The sequence below is a fragment of the Somniosus microcephalus genome, chromosome 24 (genome assembly GCF_052327205.1).
Source record: "Somniosus microcephalus isolate GS21.2 chromosome 24, FLI_Smic_1.0, whole genome shotgun sequence".
Lineage (NCBI taxonomy): Eukaryota > Metazoa > Chordata > Chondrichthyes > Squaliformes > Somniosidae > Somniosus > Somniosus microcephalus.
In genome coordinates this window covers 2148486-2171331 of record NC_141010.1, presented here as the reverse complement: position 1 = coordinate 2171331, position 22846 = coordinate 2148486, and the positions used below count along the sequence as shown (strand labels likewise).

Below are 22846 nucleotides of genomic sequence, written 5' to 3'. Positions count from 1 at the left end.
AACTAGTGCCCTAACCGCCTCCCACTAACTAGTGCCCTAACCGCCTCCCACTAACTGGTGCCCGAACCGCCTCGCACTAACTAGTGCCCTAACCGCCTCCCACTAACTGGTGCCCTAACCGCCTCCCACTAACTAGTGCCCTAACCTCCTCCCGCTAACTAGTGCCCTAACCGCCTCCCACTAACTAGTGCCCTAACTGCCTCCCACTAACTAGTGCCCTAACCGCCTCCCACTAACTAGTACCCTAATTGCCTCCCACTAACTAGTGCCCTAACTGCCTCCCACTAACTAGTGCCCTAACCGCCTCCCACTAACTAGTGCCCTAACCACCTCCCACTAACTAGTGCCCTAACCGCCTCCCACTAACTAGTGCCCTAACTGCCTTGTACTAACTAGTGCCCTAACCGCCTTGCACTAACTAGTGCCTTAACTGCCTCGCACTAACTGGTGCCCTAACTGCCTTGCACTAACTAGTGCCCTAACTGCCTTGCACTAACCGCCTCCCACTAACTAGTGCCTGTAGGGTACTAACTCAGTCTCGCACTCACTCAGCGACAGAATGAAGTCCAGTCTGGGCTGCATTAGCAGCTCGGAGCGGTTGAAGAGCTGGAATTGCACAGCACAGAGTTGCCTGCTGTTCAAGAACGCAGAGGAAAGAATGTAATGTTTCGGGGAAGCGGGGAGGAGACCCCATCACACTTTCAGGTGCTGATATTCAGGGTGTTAACAGCATTTCGATTGAAATATATATTTAACCCCCGTCGCCTCAATTTTCCTCTCCTGCAGGCCCAACGCACCCTGAATTCCAGTCCCATGAGCCTCGTCTTCCTCCGAGGGCCATTCATGTGCGCCCAGTGAGTGGCAGCAGGATATTTGACTGTGGAGGCCATCACAGCCAATCCAAGTCCCTACCTTCCTTAACCCAACACCCACGCACTATATGTCCAGCAGGAGTCACACTGGATGGTGACCTCTGATCGATTTCCCTCCCTAAGCCAAAAGTGCAGAGGTCAGGCGTAACCCGGACTGTGCGAGGTAGGACAGCTCAATACTGCAGGGACCCAGCACTCGTACTGGGGGAGCTTCCGCGACTCAAATATTATACTGATCCTGCCTAAAACAATCTCCACGCTGGAGTTCCTCTTCACACCTACAATCCCCAAATGCTGCTCCCCTGGGACAACACCTGTGACCAGTCAGGATTTACTTGGAGCGATCCGACTGATCAAAACAATCCATAAACTGAGGGCACAGGACAGGCCCGGGTCAGGCCCCGGCCCCTGGGCCCTGGGTCAGGCCCCGGCTCCTGGGCCCGGGTCAGACCCTGGCTCCTGGGCCTGGTTAGACCCCGGCTCCTGGGCCTGTCCTGTGCTGCATCCGCTGTTTCCCCAGTGAGCTGGCACGGCCAGAACATGAGGAGCTGAGGCAGACACTGAGCCTAATTGCCCAGAACACACGCAGCCCTGGCCCAGACTGACTGTTTACATCAGGCACATGTATGGTTTCCATGATAGGACACAATCTTGAAGGCAGGAATTCAGTGAACATCCTGGAGATTCTCTGCCATTTCCACGTGGTGAGGTCTGGATTAATGCTCCATGATTTGACTTCCCTTGAACCCAGAATAAGCAAGCACCGGTGTCTGATCCAGATCTCCACTACTGGAGCCCTGCACTGGAAGGAACAGGAGCCTGTCTGTGTCGCTGGGTGCCTGGTCTAAGGAATCCTGAACTGGTATGAAAGGAGCTGGGTTAAACACTGTTACAAATATTTACTGTGGAAGATGGCATTCTGCTCCTGTTACTGGTGCAGGGCTGAGTGGTGAAAAACCGTTGATGTGGTACCAGATATTCCTCGACGTCGATCATGTCCTGCATCTCCTCATCCTCCAACAGGGTGCGGTAGAACTTACTGTCAGTGGGGCTCTGAAGGACCATCTGCTCATCGCCCTACAGCAAGACAGGGGGACACACGGATCAGGTCTCCGACATTCCAGCTCAGACTCAGCACTGAAATACCAGAGTGACAGAACAGGCTGTCTCACGGCCAGAGGCACCGACAGAATCATCAAAATCAGAGAGGGGTGGGAGGGGGATCGAGGGGGAGAGGGAGATCGAGGGGGAGGGGGGAGAGGGGGGGTGGGGTGCGGGGGGAGGGGTGCGGGGGGAGGGGGAGGGGGTGCGGGGGGTGGGGTGCGGGGAGAGGGGGGTGGGGTGCGGGGGGAGGGAGTGCGGGGGGAGGGGGAGGGGGGAGCGGGGGGCAGAGAAAAAGATAAAAGTTCAGACACTGGCCAAGGAGGGGCGGGGGGAACGGCAAGGAGCGGGGTGGGACGAGGGAGAGGGTAGTGAGGGGGGGGGGGGCTGGTTGGGGGAAGAGGGGAAAGCTTTTGAGTAATCGAGTTTGGAGGTGAAGAAAGTGTGGATGAGGGTCACGGAGTCAGAGACAGTCGCTATGTCCAGTGGTCGATCTCACCCCGATCCTGCCCCCAGGGTTAGCTCCACTCCCAACTCAGGCCCTGCTAATGATGGGCAAGGAGCTGATCAGCAGCTGCACGAGGCCCCCCCCCCCACCCTGCTCTCCACCCCGTCCCCCGCGCTCTGCACCCCTCCGTCCCTCCACACCACCCCCCCTGTCCCCCGCGCTCTCCACCCCCACCCCCCCTCACCGCACTCACCTGGATTACTATGTATCGTGGGGGGTCTCGGGCCATTATTGTAAACTTCATCACCAATTCCCGGAACCTGGGTCGGCATTCCGAGTCGATCATCCAGCCTGAGAAAACAATCGGAAAAATACAGTCAATCGCAATTCGGGAGCACGGAACCCACCTCTCCGGAAAAGCCCCGGAGCCAGGAAGCCACGTTGTGAGGAAGGAGATGTGAGGAAGGAGACGCCCTTCATTCAGCACCTTTCACACCCTCGGGACGCCCTACAGCCGTTCACTGCCGACCATGAGCTTTCTGAGGTACCGTCACTGCGGCTGAGCCACGGCGGAGTTTTGATCCCTGTGACTGCTGACTGCGAGCTTGTTTTCCTCGGACGAGAGGATGCACATTACACATTACAGTCAGCTGTGCAACATTTCACTTCAAAGTTAACGATCCTCTGAAGGTACTTTTCGATTGCAAAGCAAATGGAAATTCTAACTCCACTCCCACTCTGACCTCAGCCTCTTGCACTGTTCCAATGAAGCTCAACGTAAGCTCGATTAGACACTTTAGAGCCTTCAGGACAACATCGAGTTCAACAATTACAGACCATAACCTCTGCCCCTATTTTTTCCAGACTGCAGGTGCTGGTAATTATTTTGCTGTTGCCATTTCCACCTCCTCGAGACCCGTCTTTTGTTTCTTTACTTGACCCATTTCCATCTCCTTTTGCCTCGCACCATCATCCCTTTTGTCATTTAATCTCTCCTGCCTTCCACCCATCACAGACCGTCCCTTTGATTCATTCCTCCCCTCCCCCTTTCCCTGCTATATCTCTGATGAAAAGTCATCGACCTGAGAAGTTAACTCTGTCTCTCTCACCACAGATGCTGCCTGACCCAGCTGAACATTTTCAGCATTTTCTGTTTTTAGCAGAGTGCATGTTTTCTATTGAAATCCAGCAAATTAAGGGAAAATGCTCATTAACAGGTACAGCCGGGCGGTGCTCCCCGGGGCTCAGTCCCACACCGGGTGGTGCTCCCCAGGGCCCAGTCCCACACCGGACGCTGCTCCCCGGGTCTCAGTCCCACACCGGGTGGTGCTCCCCAGGGCCCAGTCCCACACCGGGCGGTGCTCCCCGGGGCCCAGTCCCACACCGGGCGGTGCTCCCCGGGGCTCCGTCCCACACCGGGCGGTGCTCCCCGGGGCTCAGTCCCACACCGGGCGGTGCCCCCCCGCTCCCAGTCCCACACCGGGTGGTGCTCCCCAGGGCCCAGTCCCACACCGGACGCTGCTCCCCGGGTCTGAGTCCCACACCGGGCGGTGCTCCCCGGGGCTCAGTCCCACACCGGGCGGTGCCCCCCCGCTCCCAGTCCCACACCGGGTGGTGCTCCCCAGGGCCCAGTCCCACACCGGACGCTGCTCCCCGGGTCTCAGTCCCACACCGGGCGGTGCTCCCCGGGGCTCAGTCCCACACCGGGCGGTGCTCCCCGGGTCTCAGTCCCACACCGGGCGGTGCCCCCCCACTCCCAATCCCACACCGGGTGGTGCTCCCCAGGGCCCAGTCCCACACCGGACGCTGCTCCCCGGGTCTGAGTCCCACACCGGGCGGTGCTCCCCGGGGCCCAGTCCCACACCGGGCGGTGCTCCCCGGGGCCCAGTCCCACACAGGGTGGTGCTCTCCCGCTCCCCGGGGCTCAGTCCCACACCGGGTGGTGCGCCCCGGGGCTCAGTCCCACACCGGGCGGTGCTCCCCGGGGCTCAGTCCCACACCGGGCGGTGCTCCCCGGGGCCCAGTCCCACACCGGGCGGTGCTCCCCGGGGCCCAGTCCCACACCGGGCGGTGCTCCCCGGGGCCCAGTCCCACACAGGGTGGTGCTCTCCCGCTCCCCGGGGCTCAGTCCCACACCGGGTGGTGCGCCCCGGGGCTCAGTCCCACACCGGGCGGTGCTCCCCGGGGCTCAGTCCCACACCGGGTGGTGCTCCCCGGGGCCCAGTCCCACACCGGGCGGTGCTCGCCGGGGCTCAGTCCCACACCGGGCGGTGCTCCCCGGGGCTCAGTCCCACACCGGGCGGTGCTCCCCGGGGCTCAGTCCCACACCGGGCGGTGCTCCCCGGGGCTCAGTCCCACACCGGGCGGTGCTCCCCGAGCCCCAGTCCCACACCGGGCGTTGCTCGGGCTCAGTCCCACACCAGGCGGTGCTCCCCGGGGCTCAGTCCCACACCGGGCGGTGTGCTGCGTGTGGTGAGCGGGTGTCCTGTGTTGTGTGCCGGTTTCTAACTCACATTTCACCATGATCATGTAGACGTCAATGGTGCAGATCGGGGGCTGCGGGAGGCGCTCGCCCTTCTCCAGCAGGTCAGGGATCTCTCGAGCTGGGATCCCATCATACGGCTTCGCTCCAAACGTCATCAATTCCCAGACCGTTACACCTGCAAACAGACAGCCGGGACATTCAGTCACAACACTGCACGAGGAGTGTGACGCAGACAGACAACGCGGACAGTCCTGAGTAACACGACCGGGATAGCGCTGTCTGTGCTGCCGGATACCCAGACTCTCGGTGAGCAGCTTCCTACTCAGTGCGTGAGCCTCACCCACCCAGTACCCCCACCGTGAGCCAATCCTACCGGGTCGGGACCTCACCACGAAATGTTGCAAAACCATGACAGACCGATAAGCAGTTAGAATTCCATGGGGCAGGGGCGGGGTCGGGTGGGGCCGGGGCTGAGGCCAGGCGGGGCGGGGCTGAGCGGGGCCAGGGCCGGGGCCGAGCGGGGCCGGGGCCAGGGCCGAGCAGGGCGGGGTCAGATTAGACGGAGTCCAGCTGCAGCTCACGTTACCGCCTCTGTTCGTACTCAGCGACAGTCAGATCGGGCGCTGTGATGTCACAGCGAGGGCGCAGTTTACATACCGTAACTCCAGACGTCACTTTGGTGGGTGAATTTTCGGTGCAAGATGGATTCCAACGCCATCCATTTGATCGGAACCTAAGAGAGCAGATGAGATGAATCACTTCACATTCTGAAAACCCAAGGGCACTGACTCTAACTGGGAGGGAGCGCGGACAATTCCATGACCCTGGTCCTCGCAAACCCAAACACGCCAGCTGCAAAAGCAAGGTGGGACGTAAAGGGAACGAGTAACGGAGAGTCAGACACACACTGAGCTCGGGTAACTCTAATCTACAAAGGGGATAAGGGTAGGGGTGGAAACTCAGACTCTGCATAGTTTCCCTCAATTATCTCTGGAATTTCAATGATTCAGATTCGTGACTCAGTGCAGAGTGCGAGGCCTCCTCAGGTCGAACGGCAGAGTCTGAGCTGAGGCTGTTCCAGTGAGACACTGCGTCTGCTTCTCCAGCATGGCTGTAGTGAGGTGTAGATTGTGAGGGGTACAGAGACCGTGGGTCCAGTTCGACAGGCGGCACTTACCTTTCCTCCATCCGCGTGATATTCCGTCTCATCGATATCCAGGAGTCTGGCAAGCCCGAAGTCCGTGATCTTCACGTGATTCGAACTCTTCACCAAGACATTCCTCGCTGCCAGATCACGGTGGACCAATCGAACATGATCTTCCAGGTAATTCATTCCCTAAGGGACCGAGAGAGAGATTCAGTCAGTGTACTCCAGCTCACTCTTCTCACCTTTCAACCTGCCTTAGATCACAATTGTGAGCTTTCAGTTTGTACATTCCTGCCCCTTTCAATCTCTTCCAAGGCCACCTCTCCGCCTTCGAAAACCTCCCATAAACCCCCCCCGCTGATTGAACCTCTGGACTCACTCTTCCTGCATGAGGTGCAGTAGGTTATTCAACGAGAGAAGCAATTACATCAATCCAGCTCTGCTGCCACACTGCAGCCCAGGCTCCTCTGGAATTACCGAATCCATATACCTTCCAGGGGCTGCTCTCGCCCTCGGTATGCCACCCATGCTCTGCAGTGCCTGCTCCCGGTGGAGTGGCAGAAGGCGCTAGGATTGGAGGCCGTGCCCAGTTTACACCTAGGAGCAGGAGGAGGCCATTCAGCCCCTCGAGCCTGTTCCGCCATTCAATTAGATTACGGCTGATCTGTATCTTAACTCCATCTACCCACCTTGGTTCTGTATCCCTTAATATCCTTGCTCAACAAAAATCTACCAAGCTCAGTTTTGGAATTTTCAACTGACCCACAGCCTCCACAGCTTTTTGGGGGAGAGAGTTCCAGATTTCCACTGCCCTTTGTGTGAAGTGCTTCCTGACATCACCCCTGAACGGCCTGGCTCTAATTTTAAGGTTCTGCCCCCTTGTTCTGGACTCCCCCCACCAGAGGAAACAGTTTCTCTCTCTCGACCCGATCAACTCCTTTAATCAGCATAAACGCCTCGATTAGATCACCCCTTAATCTTCTAAACTCGAGGGAATACAAGCCCAGTCTGTGTAACCTGGCCTCGGAATTTAACCCTTTTAGCTCCGGTATCATTCTGGTGAATCTGCGCTTCTCCCCCTCCGAGGCCAATATATCCTTCCTGAGGGGCGGGGCCCGGAACTGAACCCAGTTACTCCAGAGGGGGTCTGACCAAGGCTCTGTACAGCTGGAGCATCCCTTCCTCCCCTCTGTATTCCAGCCCTGGAGATAAAGGCCAACATTCCGTTCGCCTTTTGAATTATTTTTGACCCTGTCCACCAGTGTTTAGTGATTTCTGAACTTGGGCCCCTAACTCTCTCGGCTCCCCCACAGCTCCCAGATTCTCACCGTTTAGGAAACACTCTGATCAATCTTTCTTGGGTCCACAGTGGGCGACCTCACACTTCCCCACATTGAACTCCATCTGCCACAGTTTTGCCCACTCACTGAATCTATCAGTGTCCCATGGCAACTTCCTGCTCCCGTCTGCACTATTTACTGAGCCACCGAGCTTGGTGTCGTCAGCAAACTTCTATATACCAGTTTCTATTCCTTCATCTAAGTCATTTATATAGTGAAAAGCTGAGGCCCCAGTACAGATCCCTGGGGACACCACTCGTCATATCGGAGTACTTACCCATTATGCCCACTCTCTATCTGCTCCCTCCCAATGTCAATAGGTTGCCTCCAATTCCAAGCACACTCATTTCTGTTAACAGTCTCTTATTTGGAACCCTGTTGAATGCCTTCTGGAAGTCCATATAACTAACATCCATAGACACTCCCTTATCTACCACACTAGTTACATCCTCAAAAAATTCAATTAGGTTTGTTAGACATGACCTACCCTTCACAAATTCATGCTGGCTCTCTCTGATCAGCTCATATTGTCCAAATGCTCAGTCACTCTGTCCCTAATAGATTCTAGTATCTTCCCCACAACAGAAGTTAGTTTAATAGGCCTGTAATCCCCTGGTTTCTCACGCTGCTGACGTACCTTTGCGATCTGCACACACCAGTTGAGGAGATGCTGGGATCCAATCCGGTCCTTGTTTTCTCGGACGTAATCCAGCAGGGATCCATACGGCATCAGCTGTGTAACCAGCTGCACCGTGGACGTCAGGCAGATCCCAAGCAAGCGGCAGACGTAAGGGCTACTCACTCCTGCCATTATGTACGCCTCCTGCAACACACAAACACTGCTCACCAGTCTGCCAATCGCTGCGATCACCACTCTCCAAATCTCCGCTGCCGGTTGGTGTGTCCGTTTCTCTGGAGTGGGAATTGGTGAAATTCCGTCCTCACCGTGAGGGATGAGGCACCAGGAATCGAACCACCATTCCACTTTTTGAACCCACTGTGAACATCAATCGCACCCAGGGCAGGTACAGAACAGTTGCAATCATTCATCTGTTGCACTGAGGGGACTGCAGGTTGTGTGCACTGAGGGTCTAGGTAGTGAAGGGAGCTCAGTGTAGAGTGGGGTCGTCAGCAGAAAAGTGGATAATGTGTTGATGATGAGTGAAGGAGGTTATTGATGTGGAGAAGGAACAGAGTTGGAGCACAGAGCCCTGGGAACTCGAGTTAATGGAAAGAGTCAGAGGATCAGACATGAGCTACAGCACAGGTAGAACGATGTGAGAGGAGACACGGGAGCCTTGAACAGAGCTTTGGTGGGAGGCCACACACTGAGAACTTGTTTAGAAGTGTAAGGCACCAGAACCTGTCAAAGCCTTTGGAGACATCCAAAGCAACAAAGAATTTTCATCAAAGTGCTCGAGGGCAGAATTGCAGAGATGTTTAAAAGAGGCTCGAAGGTCACCAGTGGGGCGGCCATGTTGGAAACCAAACTACTGACCATGGATTGGACCAGAACTGTCGAGGTGAAAGTAATTGGAGATAAATTCCGCTTCAATAACTCTGAAAAGTGTTGATGGAAGAGAAAGAGGGCAGGAGTCAGAAGGGTGAGGGGATCACCTTCTGTAGGATAGCGTGAGGGAGACAGAATGGGAGCTTGGTTGAGACGGGCCCATACTAATTTCACTGTGAGCTGAGAGGGGGGAGACTTTCATCCGAGAATCTGGGTAAACTGCATCTGTAGAGAGCTCCTGTTTATTCAGCAGGGTAAGGATTGACTATTTCTGTGGCATTTAATAAACAGATGCATCTTGTTTGAAGCCCCTGGGCTGGTTCACCACTGGTTATACTTACATCCAGGATCTCTTTGTTTGCTTTCGGAGATGTTCCCTCTCTTAAAACCTTAATAGCAACAGGGATCTTCACATCTTCATCCTCCGGCATCCAGACTCCCTGCATTTAGGAAAAGGCAAAGCATTCCAGGTCATCAATTAGGCTCTCCCAGCGAGTCCACGTGGAATAGACTGACAGGATAATTCGAGCAAACCATTCAGAAATACTGATGCTATCACATCATCCCAAATCTGATCTAGCTATCGATTCCAATGGACCAAACCCCTTCTATTCACTCCCATTATGGGAACAGGGCAGTTAAATGTGACTAGAACTATTTGAAATAAATTCCGGAGTTGAGGAGCGGCCCCAGAGGGAGTGCGGACCGGGGAACCATTTTAAATTCCTCAGGGGTGCCCAGTTGGGGAATCAGCTCTAAACTCAATTCAATTGTAAAGTGATGGGGCAATGATGCAAAATGCTGGAAGTTGTTCTACGGATTCACCAAGGATGGTGTCCCACACTTAGCAGACGTGTCTATTCAGAGTTCAAAACTGGGCCTCTGACAGGACAGTTTCGCTGGCCCTCTGTCACATGATCGATAGCGGACTCCAAACTGGTTACAAAGAGTTAAAGGCTGGAAGGAATGAGAAAACGGAGTCACAGCAGTGATTACAATCGGTCCAGGTCTCTCGACGTGAAGACGTGTTTATTTACCTTGTAAACTGTTCCAAAGGCGCCAGATCCCAGAATCTTCACTTTCTTCATTTCGGTTTCCTTCAGGATGCGGATCTGTGCTTGGTTTGGAACAACTCCACTCGGAGTCAACGGCTCGACCAGCTGAAGGAGACAAAACATCACAACACAGAGCGGGTTATATCCGGGATCACAACACAGAGCGGGTTATATCCGGGATCACAACACGGAGTGGGTTATATCCGGGATCACAACACAGAGCGGGTTATATCCGGGATCACAACACAGATCGGGTTATATCCGGGATCACAACACGGAGTGGGTTATATCCGGGATCACAACACGGAGCGGGTTATATCCGGGATCACAACACAGAGCGGGTTATATCCGGGATCACAACACAGAGCGGGTTATATCCGGGATCACTACACAGAGCGGGTTATATCCGGGATCACAACACAGAGCGGGTTATATCCGGGATCACAACACAGAGCGGGTTATATCCGGGATCACAACACAGAGCGGGTTATATCCGGGATCACAACACAGAGCGGGTTATATCCGGGATCACAACACGGAGCGGGTTATATCCGGGATCACAACACAGAGCGGGTTATATCCGGGATCACAACACAGAGCGGCTTATATCCGGGATCACAACACAGAGCGGGTTATATCCGGGATCACAACACAGAGCGGGTTATATCCGGGATCACAACACAGAGCGGGTTATATCCGGGATCACAACACAGAGCGGGTTATATCCGGGATCACAACACAGAGCGGGTTATATCCGGGATCACAACACAGAGCGGGTTATATCCGGGATCACAACACAGAGCGGGTTATATCCGGGATCACAACACAGAGCGGGTTATATCCGGGATCACAACACAGAGCGGGTTATATCCGGGATCACAACACAGAGCGGGTTATATCCGGGATCACAACACAGAGCGGGTTATATCCGGGATCACAACACAGAGCGGGTTATATCCGGGATCACAACACAGAGCGGGTTATATCCGGGATCACAACACAGAGCGGGTTATATCCGGGATCACAACACGGAGCGGGTTATATCCGGGATCACAACACGGAGCGGGTTATATCCGGGATCACAACACGGAGCGGGTTATATCCGGGATCACTACACAGAGCGGGTTATATCCGGGATCACAACACAGAGCGGGTTATATCCGGGATCACAACACAGAGCGGGTTATATCCGGGATCACAACACAGAGCGGGTTATATCCGGGATCACAACACAGAGCGGGTTATATCCGGGATCACAACACGGAGCGGGTTATATCCGGGATCACAACACGGAGCGGGTTATATCCGGGATCACAACACAGAGCGGCTTATATCCGGGATCACAACACAGAGCGGGTTATATCCGGGATCACAACACAGAGCGGGTTATATCCGGGATCACAACACAGAGCGGGTTATATCCGGGATCACAACACAGAGCGGGTTATATCCGGGATCACAACACAGAGCGGGTTATATCCGGGATCACAACACAGAGCGGGTTATATCCGGGATCACAACACAGAGCGGGTTATATCCGGGATCACAACACAGAGCGGGTTATATCCGGGATCACAACACAGAGCGGGTTATATCCGGGATCACAACACAGAGCGGGTTATATCCAGGATCACAACACAGAGCGGGTTATATCCGGGATCACTACACAGAGCGGGTTATATCCGGGATCACAACACAGAGCGGGTTATATCCGGGATCACAACACAGAGCGGGTTATATCCGGGATCACAACACAGAGCGGGTTATATCCGGGATCACAACACAGAGCGGGTTATATCCGGGATCACAACACAGAGCGGGTTATATCCGGGATCACAACACAGAGCAGGTTATATCCGGGATCACTACACAGAGCGGGTTATATCCGGGATCACTACACAGAGCGGGTTATATCCGGGATCACTACACAGAGCAGGTTATATCCGGGATCACTACACAGAGCGGGTTATATCCGGGATCACAACACAGAGCGGGTTATATCCGGGATCACAACACGGAGTGGGTTATATCCGGGATCACTACACAGAGCAGGTTATATCCGGGATCACTACACAGAGCAGGTTATATCCGGGATCACAACACGGAGTGGGTTATATCCGGGATCACTACACAGAGCAGGTTATATCCGGGATCACTACACAGAGCAGGTTATATCCGGGATCACTACACAGAGCGGGTTATATCCGGGATCACTACACAGAGCGGGTTATATCCGGGATCACTACACAGAGCAGGTTATATCCGGGATCACTACACAGAGCGGGTTATATCCGGGATCACAACACAGAGCGGGTTATATCCGGGATCACAACACGGAGTGGGTTATATCCGGGATCACTACACAGAGCAGGTTATATCCGGGATCACTACACAGAGCGGGTTATATCCGGGATCACAACACAGAGCGGGTTATATCCGGGATCACTACACAGAGCGGGTTATATCCGGGATCACTACACAGAGCAGGTTATATCCGGGATCACAACACGGAGTGGGTTATATCCGGGATCACTACACAGAGCAGGTTATATCCGGGATCACTACACAGAGCGGGTTATATCCGGGATCCGCAGTGTGGCCCTTCAATCTTTGCACACCAGGTGACCCAGAAAATGACTTCACGCCAGGTACACAACGTGACACAGATTTAAAATAGTGAAAAGTAAGTTTTTAACATATTTGTGGAGAATTTCTTTCCTCTGGTCTGGTGACGGTTGGAATAACCTCCCAGGTAGGGTGCGGAGTCAGAGTGCTGTTCACTGCTAAGCCGGCTGAGTTACGGTGCTGCTGTGTTACTACTTAAACCGCATGGCGCTGTCCTCGTGGTGAGGCTGCTTCCCCGGGGCCAGTGAGAGAATCGGGTGCAGAGCTCAGTGTGCACGATTCACGGTGCGCTGTTTCCTGGTCATTTCACTTTGTGTTTACACTATGGTAGTGTAAATCGATAGCTGCGGCCTCTCTGGAGGATCACGTTGCACCTTAACTCAGATTTACACTGTAAAGGTGTCAGTTGTGGCTCAGTGGCAGCACTCCCATCTGAGTCAGAAGGTCATGGTTTCAAGCCCCACTCCAGAGGTTTGAGCCGATAATCCTGGCTGAGATTCCCAGTGCTGCACTGACGGAGGTGCCGTCTTTCAGATGAGACGTTAACCGAGGCCCTGTCACACACTGTGGTGCAGCGCAGTCAAGCGGTTGAGTGGGGATGGGATGGGGGGAAATTATTTGCATCAACCTCCCAGGTGCGACGGAAACCCTGCCCCAGTGCCTTTGGCTGGGTTATGCCAGTGTGCAATTGAGGTGGGTCACTTCCAACATTCCCGCTAAGCTGCGAGGCCACACGGTGGTCTGGAGGTCCCGCCCAGGCCACTCACCGGCTTTTATATGGGAAAAACCGCGCATGCACGAAAATTTGAATGGACCGCACAGCCAGTTAAAGGGACCACGCACCAAAGAAAGGGAACATTGGTCACTGTGTCTGACAGTAGCTGCACTCCCCGCCTCCAGCTTCCGGCTGATGGTAATTACCGCGGGACCTCACCGGTTGCCAGATCAGGGAGCGGATGACTGCCGGTTTGCTGTGGTCACACTCACCTCCCTCTGCTCCAAGAGTTTCAGCCTCGTGTGTTTCTGCTTTAGTCGTTTCTTGCGCACACACCAGATGACGAGCAGTATCAGAAGGACCATGAACAGCAACGCCCCCACTATCCCAGCCACCACTGAGGTCACCTGGCTACACAGGAGAGAACCAGAGAGATCAGTCAGACAGGGCCTTGCCTCAGACACCAATCCTCGCTCGAGTGGGCCCATGGTGTGGCGAGCTTGGTGATTAGACACTCTCATCGGAACTCCAGGTGCTGGTTTAGCAGTGACCAGAGACCCTGGTAAAGCAGAGAGCTCTAACCTTGATCTGATTGATTGGAAAGATTCTCTTCACTATTTTGAAGTAGAGTGGGACCTCGATTATTCACACTCCGCCATCAATGGCAGGAACTTCCTTCAGAGTCCGTCTGAATATTTGGGATCTTTCCTCAGACTCTAGGTCCTGATCCAGCTGGGTAAGTCGCTGTTATCTGGATTCCCAGTCCCTGATAGTGAGCCTCGGGGTGGCTAAACAACGGGAGCAAGGCTGGTGGGTTAAGTCCAGCAGGAATTGGAGTTTCCAGTATTGGGGGCCAGCGGGACTCGGGGGGCTCTGGGTCCGATTGACCATGAGTTGGGGCTCTGGGCCAACTAAAAGCAGACTGAGGACACGGGTGGCTCTCAATGGTGCGCTGGGTCCCTCCACCATAGCAGATCATAAAGGCTCCGGTATATTTGTACATTACAGCTCACTCACCCTCACAATGCAGCAAGAGAGGGGGTGCAGAGTGTGTTAGAGCAGTCATGAGTGGTGCCGGGAGTTGCCTGGGGGGGGGGGGGGGGTGGGAATGTGTTGGAACAGACAGTTACCACCCCTCCCCTTCACCCCCTCCTCTCAGGGCTCAGCTCCACTCCGTAGTCTGTGTCAAAGCAGCGCTGGTCACCAGGAGTAACACAGGGATTAACCAGGCTGCACGTCCATCTGACATTACTGTCATGCTGGGAAAACCCAACTTTATCTGGAAGTTGGACTTGACCTCAGCCTCAACGATTGGAATCGGAGGGTGACCTTGACCAATGGATTCCGGCCCGCCTCTCTTGTGGTAACAGTCACAGCTACAAATATTAACCTGATTTTTGAATTCTCTTCTCTCAAAAAGAAAATAGAATATGATTATTGTTTGGTTGAAATGAACTGTCTGTAACCTGCTGTCGCCGTGTTGGAATTCAGCTCTTGGAACGCCTCCTGGGGATGATCTGGTTTATATCTGAATGTTGAGGCTGGAGGTGTCAGGGTTTACTCAACTCCCTTCTAACGCTCGCTACAGTATCTGACAGACTGCACCAGCCCATAACCGTGAGCGGTGAAGTTGTGAAACGACTAACTGAGGGTCTGAACTTTGCCCCGGTGAGGTCTACCTGTGAATGGGCTCCTCGGGACATCCATCGTCACCAGTTGTACATCTGAAGACACAAAACAGAATCTTAGAGAAAATACACCCAGGAAAGGAGTTACTAAAGTTCACACTGATTCAGCGGTTGTTATTTACTCACGAGTGACTGCAGTTTGTGGGACACAGTTGGCAGAGGCCATTTTCATCAGCATATTTCCAAACATGCCCGTGTAAACCACTTGGGCATTTCTCCACGCAGTGCATACCATCCTTGTAATGAGCACACTCCACACAGTCATCAACCCCCTAACGGTGAAAAGAAAAGATCAGCACCATTCGAGCCTCTGCATAAAGCACGACACTCGCCCCTCAGTCCCTCCACTCCCAGCTTCACACTCGCCCCTCAGCCCCTCCACTCCCAGCTCAAAGCTTCACACTCGCCCCTCAGTCCCTCCACTCCCAGCTCAAAGCTTCACACTCGCCCCTCAGTCCCTCCACTCCCAGCTTCACACTCGCCCCTCAGTCCCTCCACTCCCAGCTCAAAGCTTCACACTCGCCCCTCAGTCCCTCCACTCCCAGCTTCACACTCGCCCCTCAGTCCCTCCACTCCCAGCTCAAAAAACACAATCAGACAAAGACAGAAAGACAAAAGCAAATTACTGCGGGTGCTGGAAATCTGGAATAAAAACAGAAAATGCTGGAGATACTCAGCAGGTCAGGCAACATCTGTGGAGAGAGAAACAGAGTTAACGTTTCAGGTCGAAGACCTTTTGTCAGAACTGGAAAGAGTTGAGAGATATAACAGACTTTACGCAAGTGCAGGGGCAGGGGAGGAAAGAGCAACAGAGACGATCTGTGATAGGGAAGGCAGGAGAGATTAAATGACAAAAGCTATGATAGTACAAAGCAAAAGGAGATGGTAATGGGACAAGTAAGGAAACAAAAGATGAGTCTAGAGACAGAAAGACAATGTCTCATTTATAGAGTGAGTGGGGACCAACAACAACCTGCATTATACAGCGCCGATAATATAGTAAAATAACGCAAGGCGCTTCACAGGAGCGTAATTAGACAAATATTGACACTGAGCCACATGCGGAGATATTAGGACAGGTGAGGTAGGTTTTAAAGAAAGACTTGCATTTCTATAGCGCCTTTCGCAACCTCAGGACGTCCCAAAGCACTTCACAGCCAATTAAGTAATTTTTGAAGTGTAGTCACTGTTGTAATGTCGGAAACATGACAGCCAATTTGCGCACAGCAAGCTCCCACAAACAACAATGTGATAATGACCAGATCATCTGTTTTTGTGATGTTGATTGAAGGATAAATATTGGTCAGGACACCGGGGAGAACTCCCCTGCTCTTCTTCGAAATAGTGCCATGGGATCTTTTACGTCCACCTGAGAGAGCAGACGGGGCCTCGGTTTAACGTCTCATCCAAAAGACGGCACCTCCAACAGTGCAGCACTCCCTCTGTACTGCATTGGAGTGTCAGCCTAGATTTTTGTGCTCAAGTCTCTGGAGTGGGGACTTGTGTCTTAATGCGAGGAGCATTCGTAATAAGGTGGATGAATGAGCTGCGCAAATAGAGGTAAACGAATATGATTTGATTGGGATTACGGAAACATGGCTCCAGGGTGGCCAAGGCTAGGAACTCAACATCCAGGGGTATTCAATATTCAGGCAAGATAGGCAAAAAGGGAAGGGAGGTATGGTAGCATTGCTGGTTAAAGAGGGGATTAACACAATTGTAAGGAAGGATATTAGCTCTGATGATGTGGAATCTGTATGGGTAGAACTGAGAAATACCAAGGGGCAGAAAACGTTAGTGGGAGTGGTATATAGACCTCCAAATAGTAATGCGGAGGTTGGGGATGGCATTAAAAGGGAAATTAGAGAAGTGTGCAATAAGAGCACAGCAGTTATCATGGGTGACTTTAATCTACATGTAGATTGGGCTAACCAAATTAGTAACAATACTGTGGAGGAGGAATTCCTGGAGTGTTTACGGGATGGTTTCCTGGACCAATATGTTGAAGAACCAACTAGAGATCAGGCCATCTTAGACTGGGTATTATGTAATGAGAAAGGATTAATTAGCAATCTTGTTGTACGAGGCCCCTTGGGTCGGAGCGATCATAATAGGATGGAATTCTTCATTAAGATGGAGAGTGAAGTAGTTGACTCAGAGACTAGGGTCCTGAATTTAAATAAAGGAAACTATGATGGTATGAGGCGCGAGTTGGGTAGGATTGATTGGGGAATGTCACTCAAAGGGTTGACGGTGGATAGGCAATGGCAAACATTCAAAGACCGCATGGATGAACTACAGAATTTGTTCATCCCAGTTCGGCATAAAAATAAAACAAAAAAGGTTACTCAACCGTGGCTAACAAGGGAAATTAGGGATAGCATAAGATCCAAGGAGAGGAAATATAAATTGGCCAGAACATAAGAATAAGAACATAAGAAGTAGGAGCAGGAGTAGGCCATACGGCCCCTCGGGCCTGCTCCGCCATTCAATAGGATCATGGCTGATCCGAATCCAGACTCACATCCACTTCCCTGCCCGCTCCCCGTAACCCCTAATTCCCTTATCAGCTAGGAAACTGTCTATCTCCGTTTTAAATTTATTTAATGTCGCAGCTTCCACAGCTCTCTGAGGTAGCAAATTCCATAGATTCACCACCCTCCGAGTGAAGAAGTTTCTCCTCATCTCAGTTTTGAAACGGCAGCCCCTTATTCTAAGATTATACCCCCTAGTTCTAGTCTCACCCATCAGTGGAAACATCCTCCCCGCATCCACCCGATCAAGCCCCCTCACAATCTTATATGTTTCGATAAGATCGCCTCTCATTCTTCTGAATTCCAATGTGTAGAGGCCCAACCTACTCAACCTTTCCTCATAAGTCAACCCCCTCATCTCCAGAATCAACCGAGTGAACCTTCTCTGAACTGCCTCGAGAGCAAGTATATCTTTTCTTAAATATGGAAACCAAAACTGTATGCAGTATTCCAGGTGTGGCCTCACCAGCACCCTGTATAACTGAAGCAAGACTTCCCTGCTTTTATACTCCATCCCCCTTGCAATAAAAGCCAAGATTCCATTGGCCTTCTTGATCACCTGCTGTACCTGCATACCTTCTGTGTTTCATGCACCAGGACCCCCAGATCCCTTTGTACTGTAGCACTTTGCAGTTTCTTTCCATTTAGATAATAACTTGCTCTTTGATTTTTTCTGCCAAAGTGCATATCCTCACACTTTCCAACATTATATTCCATCTGCCAAATTTCTGCCCACTCACTTAGCCTGTCTATGTCCTTTTGCAGGTTTTTTATGTCCTCCTCACTCACTGCTTTCCCTCCCATCTTTGTATCGTCGGCAAACTCGGATACGTTGCACTTGGTCCCCTCCTCCAAATTGTTAATATAGATTGTAAAGAGTTGGGGTCCCAGCACTGACCCCTGCGGAACACCACTAGTTACTGATTGCCAACCCGAGAATGAACCATTTATCCCCACTCTCTGTTTTCTGTTAGATAGCCAATCTTCCACCCATGCCAGTATATTACCCCCAATCCCGTGATTTTTTATCTTGTGCAGTAATCTTTTGTGTGGCACCTTGTCAAATGCCTTTTGGAAGTCCAAATACACCACAGCCACTGGTTCCCCTTTATCCACCCTGTTTGTTACGTCCTCAAAGAATTCGAGCAAATTTGTCAAACATGCCTTCCCCTTCATAAAACCATGCTGACTCTGTCCGATTAAATTATGCTTATCCAAATGTCCTGTTACTGCTTCCTTAATAATGGACTCCAACATTTTACCAACCACAGATGTTAGGCTAACTGGTCTATAGTTTCCAGCCTTTTGTCTACCTCCCTTTTTAAATAAGGGCATTACATTAGCAGTTTTCCAATCTGCTGGGACCTTTCCTGAATCCAGGGAGGTTTGGAAAATTACCACCAATGCATCCGCAATCCCTACCGCTACTTCTCTCAAGACCCTAGGATGTAAGCCATCAGGTCCGGGGGATTGATCCACCTTAAGTCCCATTATCTTACTGAGTACCATCTCCTTAGTGATTTTAATCGTGTTTAGCTCCTCCCCCCGTATAGCCCCCTGTTTGTCCAGTGTTGGGATATTTTTAGTGTCCTCTACTGTAAAGACTGATACAAAATATTTGTTCAGCGTATTTGCCATCTCCATGTTCCCCACTACTAATTTCCCGGTCTCGTCCTCTAAGGGACCAACATTCACTTTAGCCACCCTTTTTCTTTTTATATAACTGTAGAAACTCTTGCTATCTGTTTTTATATTTTTTGCTAGTTTACTTTCATTATCTTCCCTTTCTTAATTAATCTTTTAGTTATTCTTTGCTGGCTTTTAAATGCTTCCCAATCTTCTATCCTCCCACTAGATTTGGCTACTTTATATGCCCTTGTTTTCAGTCAGTTTACTTTACTTAGCCACGGATGGCTGTCTTTTCTTTTACGCCCCTTTTTCCTCAGTGGAATATATTTTTCTTGAAATTTGTGAAATATCTCCTTGAATGTACACCACTGCTCATGTACCGTCTTACACCGTAATCTATTTTCCCAGTCCACTTTAGTCACCGTGGAGCGGGGGGCCATTCAAGTGGGGGGAGTTAAAAGAAATGTTGTAGTGGTAGGGGATAGTATCGTTAGGGGGATAGATAGAGTTCTTTGCAGCCGAGAGCGAGAGTCCCGAAGGCTGTGTTGCCTACCCGGTGCCAGGGTTAAGGACATCTCCTCTGGACTGGAGAGAAACTTGGAGGGGGAGGATCCAGTTGTCGTGGTCCATGTTGGTACCAACGATATAGACAGGACAAGGAAGGAGGTTCTGCTGAGGGAGTTTGAGCAGCTAGGGGCCAAATTAAAAAGCAGAACCACAAGGGTAATAATCTCTGGATTACTACCTGAGCCACGAGCGAATTTGGCTAGGACAAATAAAATTAGAGAGTTAAATGCGTGGCTCAAAGACTGGTGTGGGAGAAATGGGTTTTGCTTCCTGGGACACTGGCACCAGTACTGGGGCAGGAGGGAGCTGTTCCGTTGGGACGGGCTTCACTTGGCCAGTGCTGGGACTAGAGTCCTGGCGGATCATATAACTAGGGCTGTAGAGAGGGCTTTAAACTAACTAGTGGGGGGGGGAGGTTCCTAGAGAGCAAATAATAAAAATGACAACAGAGAAGGTCATAGACTTAGGTAGCAGTGGGGAAATTAAAAACCAGAGCGTGTAAGGAAGCGGCAGAAGGTATGGAGTAAAAGGTAAAGTAATAAAAAGGGCAAAAGCAGCAACTAAGTGTCACAAAACATATTTGAAAGTTCTCTATCTGAATGCACGTAGCATTCGTAACAAAATAGACGAGTTAATGGCACAAATAACTACATATGGGTATGATCTTGTGGCCATTACAGAAACATGGCTGCAGGGTGACAATGCCTGGGAATTAAACATACCAGGTTATTTAACGATCAGGAAGGACAGGCAGGAAGGAAGGGGAGGTGGGGTGGCTATGTTAATAAAGGAAGGAATCACTGTAATACAGAGAAATGATATTGGGTCAAAAGATCAGGATAATGAAACAGTTTGGGTGGAGGTAAGGAATAATAAGGGGAAAAAAACACTAGTGGGCGTAGTCTATAGGCCTCCGAACAGTGGCAACTCGGTTGGACGGAGTATCAATCAGGAAATAGTTGAGGCTTGTAATAAGGGAACATCTATAATTATGGGGGATTTTAACTATCATATTAATTGGACAAATCAAATTGGGCAGGGCTGCCTTGAGGATGAGTTCATTGAGTGTATTAGGGATGGGTTTCTTGAGCAGTATGTAACTGAACCAACCAGGGGGCAAGCAACCTTAGATCTGGTCCTGTGTAACGAGACAGGATTAATTAAAAATGTCCCAGTAAAGGATCCCCTTGGAATGAGTGACCATAACATGGTTGAATTCCATATTCAATTAGAGGGTGAGAAGGTTGGATCTCAAACAAGCGTGCTAAGCTTGAATAAAGGAGACTATGAAGGTATGAGAGCGGAATTGGGTAGAGTGGATTGGGAAAATAGATTAAAGGGTAAGACGATACATGATCAGTGGTGTACATTTAAGGAGTTATTTTACAACTTCCAAAAAAAATATATTCCACTGAGAAGAAAAGGGTGTAAAAGAAAAGACAGCCATCCGTGGCTAAGTAAACAAATTAAGGATAGTATTCGACTAAAAACAAGGGCATATAAGGTAGCCAAATCTAGTGGGAGGATAGAGGATTGGGAAAACTTTAAAAGACAGCAAAAAATAACAAAAAGATTGATTAAGAAAGGGAAGATAAGATTATGAAAGTAAATTAGCAAAAAATATAAAAACAGATAGTAAGAGTTTTTATAGTTATATAAAAAGAAAAAGGGTGGCTAAAGTAAATGTTGGTCCCTTAGAGGATGAGACCGGGAAATTAATGGTGGGAAATATGGAGATGGCAAAAACACTGAATGAATATTTTATATCAGTCTTTACAGTAGAAGACACTAAGAATATCCCAACACTGGACAAACAGGGGGCTAAAGGGGGGGAGGAGCTAAACACGATCAAAATCACTAAGGAAGTGGTACTCGGTAAAATAATGGGACTCAAGGCGGATAAATCACCTGGACCTGATGGCTTACATCCTAGGGTCTTGAGAGAAGTGGCGGTAGGGATTGTGGATGCATTGGTAATAATTTTCCAAAACTCCCTGGACTCGGCAAAGGTCCCGGCAGACTGGAAAACTGCTAATGTAACACCCTTATTTAAAAAGGGCAGCAGACAGAAGGCTGGAAACTATAGATCGGTTAGCCTAACATCTGTGGTAGGTAAAATTTTGGAGTCCATTATTAAGGAGACAGTAACAGGACATTTGGATAATCATAATTTAATAGGACAAAGTCAGCATGGTTTTATGAAGGGGAAGTCATGTTTGACAAATCTGCTAGAGTTCTTTGAGGAAGTAACATATAGGGTGGATAAAGGGGAACCAGTGGATGTAGTGTATTTAGACTTCCAAAAGGCATTTGACAAGGTGCCACACAAAAGATTATTGCTCAAGATAAAAAATCACGGGATTGGGGGTAATATTCTGGCATGGATAGAGGATTGGCTATCTAACAGAAGGCAGAGAGTTGGGATAAATGGTTCATTCTTAGACTGGCAATCAGTAACTAGTGGTGTTCCGCAGGGGTCAGTGCTGGGTCCCCAACTCTTTACAATTTATATTAACGATTTGGAGGAGGGGACCGAGTGTAACATATCAAAGTTTGCAGATGATACTAAGATGGGAGGGAAAGTAGTGAGTGAGGAGGACATAAAAAACCTGCAAGGGGACATAGACAGGCTAAGTAAGTGGGCAGAGATTTGGCAGATGGAATACAATACTGGAAAGTGTGAGGTTATGCACTTTGGCAGGAAAAATCGTAGAGCAAGTTATCTTAATGGCAAGAAACTGGAAAGTACTGAAGTACAAAGGGATCTGGGGGTCCTGGTGCATGAAACTCAAAAGGTTAGTATGCAGGTGCAGCAAGTGATTAAGAAGGCCAATGGAATGTTGGCTTTCATTGCTAGGGGGATAGAATATAAAAATAGGGAGGTATTGCTTCAGTTGTACAAGGTATTTGTGAGACCGCACCTGGAATATTGCGTACAGTTTTGGTGTCCATACTTAAGAAAGGACATACTTGCTCTCGAGTCAGTACAAAGAAGGTTCACTCGGTTAATCCCGGGGATGAGGGGATGGACATATGAGGAGAGGTTGAGTAGATTGGGACTCTACTCATTGGAGTTCAGAAGAATGAGAGGCGATCTTATTGAAACATATAAGATTGTGAAGGGGTTGGA

The 22846-nt window shown here is 50.7% G+C and overlaps 1 protein-coding gene across 3 annotated transcripts in view; it reads right to left on the bottom strand.

Moving 5' to 3' along the window:
- The window catches only part of LOC147100951 (receptor tyrosine-protein kinase erbB-2-like), a 47490-nt gene that overhangs the window by 3795 nt on the left and 20849 nt on the right, over window positions 1-22846 (bottom strand). For 2 of the 3 annotated variants that reach the window (XM_085966055.1, XM_085966057.1), the window contains 11 exons: window positions 15113-15258; window positions 14978-15022; window positions 13571-13709; window positions 9941-10063; window positions 9245-9343; window positions 8031-8216; window positions 6084-6242; window positions 5564-5639; window positions 4935-5081; window positions 2675-2772; window positions 1776-1949 (listed from right to left, as the gene is read on the bottom strand). In XM_085966055.1, the coding sequence (XP_085822181.1) occupies window positions 1776-1949; window positions 2675-2772; window positions 4935-5081; window positions 5564-5639; window positions 6084-6242; window positions 8031-8216; window positions 9245-9343; window positions 9941-10063; window positions 13571-13709; window positions 14978-15022; window positions 15113-15258 (1392 nt within the window). The remainder of the gene's footprint in view (window positions 1-1775; window positions 1950-2674; window positions 2773-4934; window positions 5082-5563; window positions 5640-6083; window positions 6243-8030; window positions 8217-9244; window positions 9344-9940; window positions 10064-13570; window positions 13710-14977; window positions 15023-15112; window positions 15259-22846) is intronic. The other variant, XM_085966056.1, reaches the window with a different exon arrangement.